Here is a 19078-nt window from a genome sequence, read left to right as displayed (position 1 = left end):
AAGTCTCCGGGGCAGGGCTTGCTCTCGGAGTCTCTGTGCCACAGAATGAAGGAAGAGGAAGTGGTGGTCCTGCACAGCTGAAGCCTAGGGACTGTTCAGATCTCTGGTCAGAGGGAGTTTCAATCACCTCAGACTCTGAGTCAGGGACAGAGACAGTCTGTGAGAGGAAACAGGATGCTGGGTCCCGGGAGGGCTGTCCCCAAGGCCAAAGCCACGGGCTCCTCGGGCCTCCACTTCTACCGCTTCTTCTTCGTCTCCTTCTTCGGCCTCTTGTTGGTGGACGGAGCGGCAGCCTTGGGCTTCTTCAGCACCTCTGAACTCCTAGGCTCAGACTGTTCTGCCTCCTGTGTGGTGGTGATTCAAGAGAGAGAGAGAGAGCTGTTTAGAGGAATCCAGCTTGACCAAAGGCATTGTGTCAGCTGAAGCATGCCACAGAAGAACAGGGAAGGGTCTGAAATGACATGGCACCAGGTGGCATCTGGCTCCTTTGCCTTCCAGCCCAGTGGCCAGTGAGTGGGTACTTTAGTCCCATGCCCTGTGTGTAAGATGGGGACAGTGACAGACCCCTGTGGGGAAGGCAGAGTCACAGGAAGCACCAGGAGGCCTGGAGCACCCAGGGGTGTCCCACAGTGGGACACATCAATGCGGGTTGGCAGTGGGGCAGGCCACTGCGGCTGGCACTCCTGGGGGTGGTCCTCCTACCTCCACTCATCCACAGGCTCTGGTAGAGGAGCCTTGGGGGAGGGCAGAGGCAACCTCAGGCCAGAACCCCAGGTTCTCAGCAACTGGGGCAGCTCTGCTGTCTGTCTCCTACCCCGTGACCCGCCCTCAAACGATTTGATTGAACAACAGTTTTGCTGCTGAGAAGAAAGAGAAAGTCCAGAGCCCCAGATCTGGGTCTGGCCTCACTGTGCTGAGGGAGGAAAGCCCCAGGAAGCGCAGGCCTGCCGCAGGCCACTCTGCTCAGACCAGAGAAGAACCCGGAATCTGGGGTTCCTCTCATCTGGTGATGACAGGAGGAATGCTGTGGCCCAAAAGGACACTAGAAGCAAGTTAGCCCAGGGAACGCCAGCTACACATTGGGCTTTGTCCAAGAGCTGCACTTGGTCTTCAGTGTTTATTCTTAAAAATCCATGCTGGAGTCGGGCTGGGGTGGGCTGCGCGGCATGGGGGGTCAGCAGGGAGAGGGGCAGCAAGCCCAGCGGTCTGGGTTTCATCTACAGGTCCCACAGAGTAGGAGAGAACTGATGCCTAAACTTGTGCTGTCCTCTGACCTCTAAAAGTGTAGTGTGGCACGCATGCCAGCCATGTCACATGTTAATAAGTAAAACAAATAAATAAATGTAATAAAAACACGCCTGCCAGGCTGGTGAGAGGACTCAGCGGGGAAAAGTGCTTGCCATACACTTCAATTTCCAGAACCTACATGAAAACAGGAGAGAACTAACACTACAATTGTCCTCTGCCTTACACACACACACACACACACACACACACACACACACACACACACACACCCATGCACAAAAACACACAATCAGAAAGTTTTTAAAAATTCAAAATCCATGCCAACTGGATGATATCCCACGAAACCTGGACTCCCAGTTCCTCCTGGATACTATATACACATGTGATGGCAGCCCTGTGTCCCCTTGTACTGGCCATGGCTCAAGAATACTGTCCTGGCTGGGCAGGGGCGGTGGTGGTGCACACACCTTTAATCCCAGCACTCAGGAGGCAGAGGCAGGCAGATCTCTGTGAATTTGAGGCTAGCCTGGTCTACAAAGTGAGTCCAGGACAGGTAGGGCTACACACAGAGGAAACTGTTCACAAAAAAGAAAGAAAAAAAAAAAGGAAAAAGAAAGAAGAAAAGAAAGAAAGAAAAAGAAAGAAAGAAAAGAAAAGAAAGAAAGAAAAGAAAAGAAAAAGAAAGAAAGAAAAGAAGAAAGAAAGAAAGAAAGAAAAAAAAAAAAAAGCACTGTCCTGAATTCAAGGACACCTTCCTAAGGTGCCAGCGCAGGACAGCAGGAAAAGTCCGTCTGCTCTGCTTCCTGACACAGGTCTCACTGAGTAGCCCTGGCTGGCTGGAACTCAATATGGGAATGTTTGTTTGTTTTACCTCCTTGATACAGTTTTTCAAATTGCTGAGATGTTAATTTTATTTTATGTGTTTTGCTTGTATGTATGTCTGTGTATCACACGCGTGCCCAGTGCCCATAGAGGTCAGAAAAGAGTTTTGGTTCCCCCAGAGCTCGATTTACAGATATCCCTGAGGCACCATGTGGGTGCTAAGAATCGAACCCAGGTCCTCTGCAAGAGAAACAAGTGCTCTTAACCACTGAGACATCTCTCTGGCCTCCAAACCCCTTGATCTTTAGTTAAACTAGGAAAATTAAAAAGCAGACTAAGGCTACATCCTTGCTCTGGAAGACAAAGAGGTTCCCCTGTGCTGACTCTCAGAGCCCAGGCCCTAGTTTGTTTGATTTCTGGCATTACCCCAGTCCCCAGGGCCCAGGCTACTTCCTGCGAGTGGAGGAACTACACCTCAGGGAGATGGTCCCTACCAAGAGCCAGCCCAGACCTTGCCAGAGAGCAGGAGGAAGGCCCCGTGGGCATTACCAAAAGGCCGCTTCCCACTCCCCAGGTCTCGGGACTCGGGCACAACATCCTCTGGCTGCTGGCCTTCTCCTGCCAGAACTCAACGGTATCCCAGGTCTCCCCACGCTATTATATAACTTGGCCAACAACGACAACAACAAAATTTAACCAGTTAGAAAATCAAACAAAACCAAACTTCAGAGGAGTGGCTGTCAAGTGCATACTCCTGCAGTCCATTGGGCAGGTTTATGCTTAAGGCAAACCCAGAAGGACATGATGTCGAGGTCGCTAGGGGCCTTGGGAACAGAGCTGTGCCATATAGCACCTGCATACCCCGTGGAAGCCAGATGTCTCTAGGTGCCCTGAACAGATGTATGGCTCAGGCTGCTCTGAGCTCAAGCCTGTGGCAGTGGGGCTGGTGCAGTGGCCTGGTGGCTGCCCTGTAGCAGTGGGGCTGGTGCGGTGGCCTGGTGGCTGCCCTGTAGCAGTGGGGCCGGTGCGGTGGCCTGGTGGCTGCCTTGTGGCAGTGGGACTGGTGTGGTGGCCTGGTGGCTGCCTGTGGCAGTGGGACTGGTGTGGTGGCCTGGTGGCTGCCCTGTGGCAGTGGGACTGGTGCAGTGGCCTGGGGGCTGCCCTGTGCTGCTTCATGCTACAGAGATGCTTCCTGATGCCTCAGCCCTTGGAGCTCTGAGCACCCCGCATCCCCCGCCGCCCCAGTCAACTATACACCAGACAACGAGCAAGGCACAACCCATGCCCTTCCAACTCAACCCTCCCAGCCCAAATGGCATCTTTTCTAGAAGCCCAGCCTTTCCCCCCCAGGAAGTAACCAGGGTCCCAGTGGTCTACCCTAGTGGGCTGGGGAACGCCAGAACCACTGTTCTGCAACAGGTCGCAAGGCCTACTGACCCAACCTTCTCTCCATCTTGACTCAGCCACTGTCCCAGCCCTGCCTGCTGCCCCTGCTCACTCCTGTACCTGCCAAAGGATGTACCAAGGTACAGGTCTCACCACTGCTCCCCACCCAAGCCTCCCCAGGACCTTTCTTCCACCCCCTGTCTCATGTCCCATACCTGGGAAGGCAGGTAGGGCAACCTCACAGCACCACACTGGTCAGGCTGCAGGGCTTCCTAGCCAGCTGTATTAACAGGAGCACCTGCTGCCCTCACCCAGCTCCCCACCCTTTGCCTTGGGCACTCTTAAGAACACACTCCTGACGGTATAGAGATGGCTCAGTGGTTAAGAACACTTGCTGCTCTTGCAGAGGACCCAGGTTCACTTCCCAGCATCCATGTGACAGCTTATGATCACTTGTAACTCCAGTTCCAGGGAATATGACATCTTTTTCTGCTCTCTGAAGGGTACGCTTACATACATGCAGGGAAACCACTCATATACATAGAGTTTAAAAATTAAAGACCAAACAACAACAACAACAAAAAAAAAAAAAAAAAAAAAATAAAAAAAATAAAATAAAGACAAATTCCACTTACAATGACTGCCTAGCCTTCCTTCTCTGCTGCTTTCCTTTACAGAAGTGCCCAGACACCTTATAATACCACCAACAGTGTACAAAGGCGTGTATACTGTGTGTACAGTGTATTCGTATACACACACATGTATGCAGGTATATGTGCACATGTATGTGGGTGGATGCCAGAGGCTGATGTTGGATGTGTCCTTTCATTGCTTTCTACCTTTAAAATGACATGTCCTCATGTCTATCTTACCCAGCTAGCCATCTTCAGGACAGCGCCAGTGGCTTGAGTACGTGAGTAAATGCCATGAAGGAGCAGGCAGGGACACGCCTCTTTCTATCACCAAGAAAACACTGAACACGAGACCTCATGTTTTCTATGAGCTTAGGGGTCATACATGCAGTCTCCAGCATTGCTGAGCACAGCCACCAGGCACACACCACTGCCACACCACCTCCAACGCTGCCTGGTAGCGAGCATGTCAGGCCAGTGTCATTCGTCTATATAAAAGTGCCAGGATGGGCCTCAGGTTATAAACAAAGGGAACGACACCAGGGCTGGCCTGAGCTCTCATCTGATGAGCAGCAGAGCCAGGATCTGTGTCTCTCACTGCTTCATCGTTAACTATAAAATCTATTTTCTACACTTAGCAGCCCCTAGAGCCCCATGCCAGAATAATGAAACCGGTCTGTTCTGGACCCTATCTGTCCCCTCCTGTGACCAGTGGTCCTGGAGGAGTCAGGAAAGCAGGTTAGTGGTGTAGTCATGTTTGCTTTGTGCTGAAGCGGTCCCCTGTGGGTGTGCGCACACCACATCACACCCGAACACATTAGCTGTTTTCTCCTCGCCCCGCCCACCCCACCTCAGCTCTTGGCACTGCCATCCGTCCAGCTGCCCAAGGCACTTCTAAGCTTTTGCTGGTCCTTCACACCCCACACCAATCTGTCCCCAAGGCCTGTTTATTCTACTTTCCAAAAGGTTCTAGAATTTGCTTATCCTAACCGCAGACACAATCCACTGCCCATTTGGACTCAGGGTGTCCCAGCCGCCCCTGGTTTCACATCCTTTCCTCGCATCCTCCAGTCTCTTCAGCCTCCGCTTTGCTTCTAGACTGCTTTCCTAAAACAATGACAACAGTCATGCCTGGGCCTGGTTTCAGATTTTGTTTTTGTTTTTGTTTTTCGAGACAGGGTTTCTCTGTGTAGCCTTGGCTGTCCTAGACTCGCTTTGTAGACCAGGCTGGCCTCGGATTTATAGTGATCCGCCTGCGTCTGCCTCCCGAGTGCTGGGATTAAAGGTGTGCTCCACCATGCCTGGCTCCTGGTTTCAGATTTTAAAATGTTACTGGTTGGTCTTTTTTTTTTTTCTTTTTCTTTTTCTTTTTTGGTATGAGATGAACTTCAAAAACCCTAGTGTTGTTTCCGAGAGGCAGTCTCCTTCAGCCTCGGCCTTGTCTGCAGACAGGCCCTGCTCACTCTGGGCCGCTGGCCTCAAGCATAGGAAGCTCTGTGCTCACCACAAGGAGCTCCAGAAGGCACACTGTCCTCCAGCCATCTGCTCACTGGGCCTTGTGATGGTGAGGCAGCCATTGGAGCTGCATTTACCGGCAAGGAAGCCAAAGCGCTGACACTGCAAACTTTTAGTGAAGCTACAGGAAAGCAAAGGTGGCTGTCACAGCGTGACTTTAGTTCCCTGGTCCGAGCACTACAGGGGTAGCTTTCACTCTCACGGACAGGAGCGAATGAACAAGTGAGTGATTTCACCTGTCTTCAGATGTGTGTGACTGGGACACTCCAGGGAAGAGCAGATGATACACCTGTCACCCTCACCTTTACATCTGGGGCACCGTACCTCGTTGGAAGCAATTGAGAGGAAAAAGAAGCCTCCATTGCCAGGTGTTTCCTGGGCCCGTGGAGGCGTCTTTCCTGGACAAACCCATCAGTAACGAGGTGGTGAGAGAGCAGCTTACCAGGCCAGAAAATTGCTGCTACCCCTCAGGCCCGGAAACGGAATCTGTGCAGTGTCAAGGGAGAGACGCTAAGCTTGCTGTCTCCATTGTGCAGCTCAGTGTGGCTGTGCGCCTGCAAACTGGGACAGAATGTCATTCGACACTGTCGCTCCTCCCTTGAAAACAGATCAGGCAAAGAAAAGCAACACTCTACTCAGGCACTGCCTGGGAACTGTCTCAGTTGACCCGCCAGGAGCTCGCCTCTTTTTATGGCTCGGCTGGATTAAGACTGGACAGAACTCAGAGCAGTCAGCCTCACAGCCGAGCTCTGGCCCTTCCCACAGCGTCACTCCTACAGGAGGCCCTACGCAGGCCAGAAAAAAGACCTTGTGGAGATGGAGTGCGGCAGTGGCCTTGAGAAGAGGATAAGACACCAGATGACATGGGGAGTCGGGGAGGCTGCCCACAAGGGCTCAGCTGTGCCAAACAGAGACACGGCATCCAAGACACTTGCAGGCAAGTGATTAGAAACAACAATCCGGGCTGGCAGTGGTGGCGCGCGCCTTTAATCTCAGCACTCGGGAGGCAGAGGCAGGTGGGTTGCTGTGAGTTCGAGGCCAGCCTGGTCTACAAAGTGAGTCCAGGACAGCCAAGGCTACACACAGAAACCCCGTGTCAGGAAAAAAAAAAAAAAAAAAAGTGGGCTGGGGAGGCAGTTCAGTTAGTAAAGCGAGGGCTGCAGAAGCATAAGGACCGGAGCTCTGATCCCCAGGACCATGTAAAGTGGGGTGTGGTAGCACACACCTGTTCTCTATCCCAGCATGAGGGAGGCAAAGACAAGATGTCTGGGGTTGCTGGCCAGCTGGTGTAGCTGGACTGCCGAGTTCCAGGGTCCGTGAGAAAACATAAGGAGGATGGTGCACAGCTCAGCTGCCTGGGAGCACTGGCTGATCTTGGTAGAGGAGCCAGGTTGGATTTCCAGCACTCACTGTCTGCAACCCATTCTAGGAGATCCGGCACTTTCTTCTGGCCTCTGTAGGCACTGAGCACACATGGTGCATAGACATACACACAGGCAAAACATTCTTTTGTTTGTTTGTTTGTTTTGTTTTTCAAGACAAGGTTTCTCTGTGTAGTCTTGACTGTCCTGGACTCACTTTGTAGACCAGGCTGGCCTCGAACTCACAGTGATCCACCTGCCTCTGCCCCCAAGTGCTGGGATTAAAGGTGTGCACCAGCGCTCGGCTTGTTTGTTTTGTTAAAACATTCTTACATATAAAAAATAAGATAAAAATTATTTAAGAAAAAAAAAAAAAAAAAACCGGGGGCTGGAGAGATGGCTCAGCGGTTAAGAGCACTGACTGCTCTTCCAAAGGTCATGAGTTCAATTCCCAGCAACCGCATAGTGGTTCACAACCATCTATAATGTAATCTGATATCCTCCTCTGGCCTGCAGGGGTACATGCAGGCAGAGCTCTGTATACATAATAATAAATAAATAAAATCTTAAAAAAAAAAAAAAGAAAAAAAAAACATGATGAGCAACTGAGGAAGACACTGACACGAATCTCTGGCCTCCACATGCAGGTCCACATGCCACACACCAGCCACAGAAGCTCATCCTAGGCACACTTTGGCAAAACTCCTTCGGTCTTTCCACTGGTCAGCGTGTGGCTGCTGTGTGTCCAGCCTCTCCCATGACTGGCGCACACTAGCAGCCTGGTGGTTGTGGAGCCTGATGATGTCCCCACCCTGCCCACCACACAGCACTCTCAGGAACATGTCACTAAGTAAAGCACACCTGCCTCCCAAGCCAACTATAAAGTCTGCTCCCCCCGCCCCCCCCTCAAGTGCAGCTGCACGCCAGTAGAACGAGAGCTGGTTGTGTTAGCTAGTCCCTGAGTGCTTGTTCAAGTGAACTATATAGTCTTGGTGGCCCTGATGGGCACGGAAACTCAAGGCCCCCACACAGAACTTTTCACAGTACTCTGGCACTCCAGGCTATTGTCCCAGAGCTCAGGGAAGGGGTTTCAGGTCGGAAGTGACATCTTTGTGGGCAGCATATTAAATGCCACCAGGAGAGCCCATGGACAAGCAGAGCCCCTGTGAGATTTGTACAGGGAACAGAGGAAGGAAATGCTTCTTGAGATATAAACCCTGGGTGACAGGGATGCTGACAGCAACTGTCTTCCCTACTCACCACAGGGCGGGAGAAGGAAGTCAGTACCCCTCACGCCCAAACACGGGAGCTGGAGAGACATAGCTCCAAAGAATCTAAGCTTCCAAGTTCACTAAACTAACAAGCCACACCACGTCTGTGTGGGAAAGCTACTGGAGCTGAACGCCGAGGCCTCATTAACACAGCAGACCTGGACAGGGATGTGAGCAAGCAAAGCTGCCTACATTCTAGGTGCTGGCAGCTAGCTGTTTACTGAGACGAGATAGGAATATTCGAGATTAGCTCAGGCAACGTCTAAACTACAAACTCATGGTGAGCTGCCAGATGCACGTACTACCTGCTACACAAGTCACTCAACAAGCCAGGACCCACTCACCTGGGGCGAAGTGGGTCTACATTCTGTGCAGAAGCTATCCAAAAGACGCCCGGGAGGCCAGCGCAGGCCACACAGGGCAGAGCCAGAGCAGGTCACACAGCAGCCACCTGCACTTTCTCAATATTCTTTCTTTTCTTTTTCTTTCTTCCCCTCTTTTCTCTTCTCTAACATAGGGTCTCATTGTGCAGCCTTGACTGGTCTGGAACTTGCTATGTAGACCAGGCTGGCCTCAAACTCACAGGATCCACCTGTCTCTGCCCTGAGGGTGCAGGGAAAAGGTGTGCTCCAGCATGTCTGGCTTACTGCCCTTTAAAGTGCTGTATTTTACCTAGGAAAGCCTACACAGGCCTCCCCAGAAAAGCACCCAGTTAGCTTACAGATGCCATCACAGACCCTGGAAGCTCAAGTTAGCTCTGTTAGAACCCCTCTGAAGAGGGCTGCCTGGGTCTGGCAGAGCTCGTGAGCAGAACCTGCTTGCCTCTTGTCTCTGAGGTACTGGAGTTCACATAAGCTGCCCGGGACATCAGCTTTTGGAGGACTAGACCTCCAGTTCTCAATCCCCGCAGTCACTCTGTAGCTCCCATCCACCAACCACTGCTGTCCCCATGCAGTTCCTTCCAGAAGCCTTTTGAACTAGACCAAGCAGGAAGGAAGACCAAGCATCCTTGGGAGGCTGTGGCTGAAAGAAATAAACTCTGGGAGCTGTCATTTCACCACAGGGTCAGGGAGCAGAGGAAGCAGGCCCGAGGGAGAGTTGTGAAGGACAAGAGAGGGGCAGAGGGCACCTTACGAGTCCTGGGTACCCACCCAAGCAGCAGCTACAGATCAGTCAACCTCAAGTGCATATAAACTTCAAGCAAGGTAGGTAGGCAGAGTCAAGTTGAGGCCTTTCTGGAATTTTAATTTCCTTGCAGAGCCTAGCAACTCCTTGTTAGGTTACAAGTAAGCATGCTACACTGAAGCTGGCTGTGGTGGAGCACACTGATGATGCTGGCATCCGGGGAGGCAAAGGCAGGAGGATCAGGAGTTCAAAGTCATCCTTGAATACACAGCAAGTTCAAGACAGACAGACAGACAAACAGACACACACACACACACACACACACACACACACACACACACACACACACACACACGATGACCCAAGGTCTCTATTTTAATTTCTCTCAGGCTTCTCCTTTCCCAACTTGTTTGTTTGGTTTTGTTGTTGCTGCTGCTATTTTTTCCAGGTAGGGTTTTTCTGTGTAGCCCTGGCTGTCCCAGAACTAGCTATGTAGACCAGGCTGCCCTTGAACTCACAGAGATCCACGTGCCTCTGTCAGGTGCTAGGATTAAAGGTGTGTGCCACTACCACCCAGCTCCTTTCTCAACTTGTGGTATCAAGGCATCATTTCAAACTTAGTCGGTCCTCGTAAAATTAGTTTATGCTTCAGGGAAATCCAAGGGCTACATATTAGCTCCCCTTGGGTACAAAACATTGATCTGAGACTCTGATGAAGAGGACCAACATCTCCAGGAGTCAGCCTAGGGCTCCGAAAACTCCCCAGATGGCACCAGCCAGGTACAGAATGACACTCCCAGCTCCCGGCTCATGGGCAACATCTACAATTTCATTCCTCTAGAGCCCAGAGGCTATCTCAGAATCCTTTTTATTTTATTCTCCTTTTGAGACAGGGTCTCACCATATACCTGTAGCTGGCTGCCCAGACGAACCTGGCCTTAAACTCAGAGATCATCTGCCTTTGCCCCCTGAGTGCTGTAATTGAAAGCATATGCTCCAGCGTTGTATAGAGTTTTGGGTGACTGGGTGAGGCAGCAAACTGTCTCTGTCATTTTTCTGTTTACTCAGGTAATTTTATTCCTTCTCAAGTCTCTGATGGGGTTGAAGACCAGATAGTTTAGTTCAACAATTAAGCTTAGTTGTTTAGCGGTTAAGATGTTTTTAGGTCTAGATAGATGTTTTAAGTTGATAGAGATGAGATATGATAGATACTGATTTACATTCAGAATTTTAGAAAGGAAAGATGTTTTCTTCAAGGCTGCCAAATACTATGAATAGCCAAAAAACTATGAATGTAACATTTATATAATTCCTGACTGTTTCGTGGTTCTTCTTGCTGTATGTAGTTTATTGTATATAGGTATAATAATATAAATATATATGTAAAAAGGGGGAAAAAAGCATGTGTCACTATGTACAGCCTAAATCTTAGTACTGTTATTTACTGTGTGTGTGTGTGTGTGTGTGTGTGTGTGTTTGTGTGTGTGTGTTGAAGGTCAGGGGAGGACTTTATGGAGTCAGCTCTCTTCTTCCATCATGTAGGTTCTGGGAGGAGAATAGGCACTGGCTTGAGGCCGTCATGTACTGTCATCAGTCTCCTGAGATCTTTTCTTACCATGCTCCACACAACTAAACTTGGCTTGAGAGACAAATGCATTTACAGTTTTTTCTGAGTCTAAAAACTCACTAGCTCATATTTTAGAATCTAGCCTACAAGAAAATACTTGGGTTGTGTGGCCTTGGCCTTAGGAGCAAATAAATGTTTTCTCAGGTCTTAGCTTAATGAGGTGTCGAGGGGAGAACCTTCCATCTGGCTCAGGATTTTAGGGGCGTGGCCAGTGTTGGCCAATGGGCTCCTGTTTCTCCTCTGAAAAGGATGGGGGTGGGGTGGGAAACATTTATGTGTGCTCTTTTTTCTCTTCCCTGGTTAGCCCCCAAAGAGCTTTCAAATAATCTCCTAAATACTGGAGCGCTGAAGGCATAAGCCAGTTGCAAGAAATCAGCTTATTGGAAACAGGAAAGACATTCTTTTGCTTCTCAAAGCCTTTCCCATCATCTGGAGCCAAAAATATTATCTTCTGACCCAAAAAGCCACTAATAAACCTTGTGTCTATATGCCAAGCAAGAAGACAGTTTTGCCCTAAGCAAAATAGTAAAGAGAAGCATTGTTTTCTGGGACTCTTTACCCCACTTTTGCCCCTCTCCCACCTCTGTAGCATCCTCTGCAACCAAGCACCTCCCTGCTGCCCTCAGGCCATAAGGAATCTCTACAAACTGCCCCTACTTTCCCAGGCCCCCTTCCTCCCTAAGACCTCCCTTGTCCCCTCCACATCCCAGCTGGCTGTTAGGGACACTCACAGCAGTGCAGCCCAGACATTGACCACTCTGCGGTCTAGTTCTCGCACACAGCTCCTTTTCTTTCCAAGCCTGTAGTTAGGAGGGTGGGGAGGGTGGAGGAGGAGGCTGTCTCACAGCAACAGACAGAAGAAAGTTGGTTATAGAATCCCTAGTCCCGGGGCCATATGCTGGCTTAAGGCAGTGAGTGGCGCTGCTGTACTTTATTTTATTGTCATTGTTACTACTGACTCAATGAAAAGGTTTTGGTTGGGTTTTGTTTGTTTGCTTGGTGTTTTGTTGTTGTTGTTTGTTTCTTTCTTTCTTTGTTTTCTCGGAGACAGGATTTCTCTGTGTAGTCTTGGCTATCCTAGACTCACTACGTAGACCAGGCTGGCCTTGCTAGGATTAAAGGCATTCACCACCACGCCTGGCGCTTGTTTTGTTTTTTAAAGATGTATTTATTTTATTTTATTTTATGTGTATGTTTGAACGTATACCATGTGTGTGCCTGGTACCCACAGGGATGGGAGGTCAGGCCAGAAGAGGTCACTGGATCTGCTGGAATTGGAGTCATAGATGGTATCAGCCACTTTGTGAGTGCTGCGAACCAAACCCAGGTCCTCTACAAGACCAGCCAATGCTCCTAACAGCCAAGCCATCTCTCCAGCCCTAGTTTTTTGTTATTGTTTAAGATTTATTTTATTTGTATTTATGTGCATGTGTATTTATGTGCGTGCCTGCAGAGACCAGAGGAGCATGTTGCTCCTCTGGAGCCTCAGTTACAGGTGCTGTGAGCTGCCCAGTGTGGGTGCTGGGAGCCAAGCTTAGGTGCTCCACAAGAACAGTAAGCCAGCCCGGAGAGATGGCTCAGAGGTTAAGAGCACTGACTGTTCTTCCAGAGTTCAATTCCCAGCAACCACATGATAACTTACAACCATCTATAAAGAGATCTGGTGCCCTCTTCTGTCATGCAGGTCTACATGCACGCAGAAACTGTAGACATAATAATAAATAAATAAATCTTAAAAAAAAAAAAAAAAAAGAACAGTAAGCCATGCTAATTGAACCATCTCTCCAGTCCCCGGCAAGCTTTTTCTTTAAAAGTAAAATGGGTCAACAATCGTGGCACAACCCTAGCTCTTGGGAGAGAGGTGGGCAGATCTCTATGAGTTTGAGGACAGTCTGGTCTACATAGTGAGTTCCAGGTCAGCCAAAACGGGAGTCGGTGAGCTGGCTCGGTAGGTAAAAGGACTTGCCACCAAGCCTGCTGACCTGAGCTTGAGCCCCAGAATCCACGGGTGGAACTGATCTCTGCAAGTTGCCCACTGACCTCCACACATATATACATGCTTACGAGGCAGCTAACGCAGTCCTGTGTGGCAGCACATGCCTGTAATTCTAGCACTTGGGAAACCGAGGCAGGAAGGCTATTATTCTCTGTTTGAGGCCAGCATAGGCTACAGTGTGAAATCTTGTTTCAGCAAAATAAAACAAAACAGAGATAGAGTAAACTTCAGCTAGGAAGACATCTCCCCTGTGCTCCCTGCCCTCTGAACTACAATATATATATATATATATATATATTTTTTTTTTTTTAAATATGTATTTATATTTTAAAAGATCAGGTAAGTTAAAATTTCCTGCTTGCTGGGTGAGTTAGGAGGCATGTACTTTTTAAAAACATAATTGTTAAAGTACATGCATATATATAATATACACAGATACATATATTATTTTTGCCTGTTTGTTTTTTAGGAGACATGTAATATATATATATATATATATAAAACATTTGGGGAGCATGTCACAGTGAGGTCAGAGAACAACTTTCAGTTGATTTGAGGTGCTTATTTCTGAACCCTTTGTCAACTCCTTGCCTTGAATGGCCTTAGCCAGCTGTGGCCCTTCCCTGCAAGCCTGTGGGATAGACCCAGACTTCTGCTCACTTCAAAGGGTTAAGAACAATGGGCGGAACATGGCTTCCCTTCCTAGCTATCCAAATAAAACAGTTATTCCGCCCCCTCAGGCCCTGTCTCTGGAGACCCAGAACAGCTTCAGCAGCAGCAGCTAGTGACAGTAAAAGTTTGTCACTTAAAACACCCAGCAACATGTCCTGGCTGAGACCTGGGGCTAGGGATGGTGTTCCTTCTTAAAAGTAATTAATTAATTAGAGACAGGGTTTCTCTGTGTAGCCTTGGCTGTCCTGAACTTGCTTTGTAGACCAGGCTGGTCTCAAACTCACAGAGATTCGCCGGCCTCTGCCTCCCGAGTGCTGGGATTACAGGCCTGTGCCACTGCTCCCTAAAAGATTTTGTTCTTAAAGTGTAATGTGACAATGGGTCTACAAAGCGGGTCCAGGACAGCCAAGGCTACACAGAGAAACCTTGTCTTAAAAAATAAAAATAAAAAAGAAAGAAAGAAAACAAAAACAAAAACTAGCGTACACAACTGACAAAACCAGCAGAGGCCACAGCCTGTCCACGCTAGAGGCCCTCAAAGCTCTGTCCTTTGTCTCGTGCGCATGCATCCACGTGCATGTACGGAGACTAGAAGAAGGCAGCCCATCTGGGCCTTGCTATTTTTCAGCTAGGTTGGCAGCAAACAAGCCCTAACTCTGCCTTTCTCACCCACCCCAGTGCTGGGGTCACACACACTTAACATGCAGATGCTAAGGACCCAGATGTAGGTCCTCATGTTGCACAGCAAGAACATTACTCACTCAGCCATCCCCATACCTACTTCAGACAGTGTCTATGTAGCCCAAATTGGCCCTGAACTTACTGTGTAGCCTAGGCTAGCCCCAAACTTGCTCATTACAGGTGTGTGCCATAAGATCAGCTCTTAGCCTTCTTCATCTCACTTCAGTGTCTCTCTGGGAGAGTCCATCCTCTCACATGGCTTCAGTGTCATCCTGCACATGCCCTGATGTTAGTCACCTTTTGCCACAGCCTCCTTCCCTACAGACATGCAAACCCACCTGTTGACTTGACAGAGCGACCACCCAGATGCCTTTAAGGAACCTTTTAAAATACGTAATTTATTTTTATTTTGTGTTTATTGATGTTCTGCCTGCGTGTATGTCTGTGTGAGGAAAGCAGAAGCCCTGGAACTAGAGTTACATACACGTGTGAGCTATGTCCCAGAAACTGAACCTGGGTCCTTTGGAAAAGCACCAAGGGCATTTACACAGAGCCATTTCTCCAGCCCCTTAAAGGCATCTTTTTAAAACTTAAGAGCTGGTAGGCTCTTTCTGCTGGCCCACGCGCACCTGCTCCCTTGACTTGGTTTTCTACTGCAGCAGTACCCATCAGAACACAACACAACAAGCCCCAGGACGTACAGTCTCCAGATTGCACCCTGCAGTTAGGGAACAGCCAGCTGTGGGACACATGCCTTCAATCCCAGCACTCAGGAGACAGACACAGGCGGGTCTCTGTGAGGGTGAGGCCAGCCTGGTCTACATGCACAGTGGGTTCTGGCCAGCCAGGGCTGCATAGTGACATGTAGCGGGGAGAGGGGAAGAAAAATAAAAAGAAGGCATGTTTATAACTATGTACCAGCCCAGCCCCTCAGAGGAAGGACTGCAAATGCACGCATGTTCATATGCAGACAACACATAAGCATTTATTGGTTTAAAAAACAACAATGAATCAAAATGATAAAGATGAATCATAGTAATAAAAGTGGCTCACTCTGGGAGGAAGAGGGGCGGGGGCACAATGAGATTAAAGGAAACTTCTATGAGTGTAACTTACTATATAGTTTGAAATGTTATATATAAACATTTTATAAGATTTCAAAAACAAATTAAACTAAAAGGAAAAAAAAATGCTAGAAATTAAAAACAGGCTTTAGCAAATGTGCCTAATGTCTTCCAGAGTGGAGTCCACACAGAGAACAGGCTGAGAGCGCCGTGCTCAACTGCAGTCACCCTGCAGGAACACAGCCTGAGGCCAAAACAAACCCTCACGTTTCCATCTGATTCTCAGGCTCATACTGCACGTCAGACACTGTAGGTGTGTAGAACAGTCATGTAAAGCACAGCCGCCGTCTTTCCAGAAGCTGCTGGCATGGCTGGTCCCTGCCGGCACTGGCACTGGGATCTCTAACAGCCCCCCCAGCTCCCACAGTTGGTGAGAGTGCACCGTGCCCTGCCCATCAAGCCCCTGGGTTCATGCTGGACACCTGCTTTTCTGGAAGGCTGAAGTTTGGGTATACAGTTGGTAGACAGCACTTATGTGAGCAGTCCCAATACAAAGCCTGTGGGCTGGGGCTATAGCTCATGGGTAGGATGCTTGCGTCTCAGCATGTGATGCCCTAAAAACCAGGTGTGGCAGTGAAGGACTGAAATCCCATCATTAGGGATATAGAGGCAGGAAGAGCAGGAATTTAAGGGCAACCTCTGCTACATGAGACTGCCTCAAACAAAACAACCCAATGCAAACTCATCCTGGCCAGAGGACACTCTAAGGAGTGCCTTGCTGGACAATGCTTCATGATCTATCAGCTCCTTGCTGCTAGAGTTGGACACGTGTGTGTGGCTCCGGTCTGGGTACTTTTGGACGGGGTCAGTTGATTTCCGCCTTTATCCCAGACCTCCTCTATATCCTCACACTGTGTAACCACAGCTGTGAGGCCTCCTAACTCATCACGGACCCTAAGTTGGCCTTGGCTGACCTCCAACACAACAGAACAGAACAAAGTAGCCATGATGCTAATCTGCTAGGAAATAAGACCGCCAGTATAAACCAAAGATGTACATTTAGAACTGGCTAGATGGCTCAGTGGGTAAAGCACTTGGAACCAAGCTTGGCAACCTGGGTTCAGTCCCAGGGACCTTCACGGTGGAAGGAAAAAGCCAACTTTTGAAGGTTGTCCTCTGACCTCCACATACAGCAAGCACATGTGCATTCACATGCAAAATAAATAAGTGTAAAAAAATGTTTTAGGAGTTTACAATTGTAAGCTCAAAATAAAAACACTGGCGTCTTCAGTTTGAGTTCTAAATATCTGTATGAACTCCAATTCTTTCTACTGAGATAAGGTCTCAGTATGCAGCTCAAACTGGCCTACAATTTTCGAGAGTCTACACTGCCCTCCAACCTACAGCAATCTTCCTGTTTAGCTTCCTGCATGCTGCAATTATGTGTGTTAGCCATTGTACCTGCTGCAACTCCCCCCACGCACACAGCGTTTCTCTGTGTGGCCTCGGTTGATCAGGACCCTCTTTGTAGGCCAGGCTGGCCTCGAATCACAGCAATCTACCTACCTCTGCCTCCAAAGTGTGCGCCACCACACTGGGCCTGCAACTTCTTTTTTAAAAACCTTATTGGTGGGGGGCTGGAGAGGTGGCTAATAGTTTAAAAGCACTGACCGCTCTTCCAGAGGTCCTGAGTTTAATTCCCAGCACTCACATGGTGGCTCACAACCATCTATGAGATATGATGCCCTCTTCTGGCCTGCAGGTGTACATGCAGGGAGAGCGCTGCATACGTAATATTGAATAAATAAATCTTTAAAAAAAGAAAAGCCAGAGGGGCGTGGGGGCACACGCCTTTAATCCCAGCAGAAACAGGTGGATCTCTGTGAGTTTGAGGCCAGCCTGGTCTACAAAGTGAGTCTAGGAGAGCCAAGGCTACACAGAGAAACCCTGTCTTGAGGAAAAAATTAAAGAAAGAAAGAAAGAAAGAAAGAAAGAAAGAAAAGAAAGAAAGAAAGAAAGAAGAAAAGAAAGAAAAGAAAGAAAGAAAGAAAGAAAGAAAGAAAGAAAGAAAGAGAAGAAAGAAAAGCCTTATTGTGGCTGGGTGCTCTGGCACACATTTGTTATCATAGTGTTTGGGGGGCTGAGGTGAAAGAAGAGTGGGTTCAAAGACAGTTTGGGTTTCAAAGGAAGACCCTGTCTCAAGTAATAAAACTAATAAACAAACCCAAGTCTGTGGGGTGGCTCACAGGGTAAAGGTGTCTGCTACCAAGACTGGCAAGCTGAGTTCTATCCCTGGAACCCACATAGTGGAAGGAGAGAACCAACTCCCAAAAGCTGACCTTTGTCCCCAAAAACAAACAAATAAATAAATGCAATTTAGAAATTATAACAGGGTACTGGAGAGATGGCTGAGCAGTTAAGAGTACTTGTTGCTCTTACAGAGGACCTTCAAATCCTAGAGCCCACAAGGTGGCTCACAACAATCACAGATGGTTGGGAGACAACAGGGGTCCAACAGGCATATACATATTCATATACACAGGCTGCAGGATATTTGGTCTCATTGTGAACCCTGAGACTGTGAACTGTAAAACCCTGTCTCTTGTTTGGTGTGTTTTAGCCCTAGTACCCACCTTTATTTTTATTTATTTATTTTATTTTATTATTATTATTTTTTTAGCACACACCTTTAATCCAAGAACGTTCTGTTTATTGTAAACAGGTAATTGTGGTGTGGTTCAGCCCTAGCACACACCTTTAATCCTAGAGCTTTCTCTACACAGGATTTAATAAAGTTAACCCTATGTCAAGAGGTGGAGCAAGAAGGCAGCTGACAAGGATTATAGAGTAGGAGGGACTTTGAGTTTGAAGGGTATTTAAGGCAGCATGGATAAGAAGAAGTGGGCTTTCGAGCTTTTTTGAGCTAGCAAGCCTTTGGCCTTGGATTTTTTTTTCAGCCTTTTCCTCCTGGGCTGTCAGCTGAGCTAGTGAGCTTCTTGGGCTTTTCCCTCTGAGAGGCGAGCTGAGGAGGACGGTCAGCTGGTGCTTTCTCTGCCTCTCTGAGCTAGCAGGGTTTTCACTCCAGCATCTGGCTCCTGAGTCTTCATTGGCAAATCAGTCACTGAATGATTTGGGATTTATGTTTTGTTTTTGTTTTTTGAAACAGGGTCTCTCAGTGTAGCCTTGGCTGCCCTGGACTCACTTTGTAGACCAGGCTGGCCTCGAACTCACAGTGATACACCTGTCTCTGCCTCCTGAGTGCTGGGATTAAAGGCGTGCGCCACCACACCTGGCTTAGATTTAAGTTCTATATAACAATATACACACATGCAGGCAAAATATTCAAAACACATAGGCTAGCAACACTAAAGGTCCTCACTGGGGCGCTGGAGAGATGGCTCAGCAGTTAAGAGCACTGTCTGCTCTTCCAGAGGTCCTGAGTTCAATTCCCAGAAGCCACATGGTGGCTCACAACCATCTATAATGTGATCTAATGCCCTTTTCTGGCCTGCAGGTGTACATGCAGGCAGAATACTGTATATATAATAAATAAATCTTAAAAAACAAAAACGAAAACAAAGGTCCCCACTGAACAGTTACACCTGGCAATACTGAGGGGACTAATGAATCCCAGCAGTGACCAGCAGTGGATGCTGCAGCCACTTAGGAAAAAGTCTT

General features: G+C 48.5%; 1 protein-coding gene across 1 annotated transcript in view; it reads right to left on the bottom strand.

Annotated features, from left to right (window-relative positions):
• Positions 1-211: 211 nt before the first annotated feature.
• Manbal (mannosidase beta like) overlaps positions 212-19078 on the bottom strand; it is a 32955-nt gene continuing 14088 nt past the window's right edge. The window contains exon 3 of the mRNA XM_051143671.1: positions 212-344. Coding sequence (XP_050999628.1) covers positions 237-344 — 108 coding nt within the window. The 3' untranslated portion in view covers positions 212-236. The remainder of the gene's footprint in view (positions 345-19078) is intronic.

The sequence above is a fragment of the Acomys russatus genome, chromosome 4, assembly GCF_903995435.1.
Source record: "Acomys russatus chromosome 4, mAcoRus1.1, whole genome shotgun sequence".
Classification (NCBI taxonomy): Eukaryota; Metazoa; Chordata; class Mammalia; order Rodentia; family Muridae; genus Acomys; species Acomys russatus.
The sequence above is the reverse complement of the archived record's forward strand: the minus strand, read 5'-3'. Positions and strand labels throughout refer to the sequence as shown.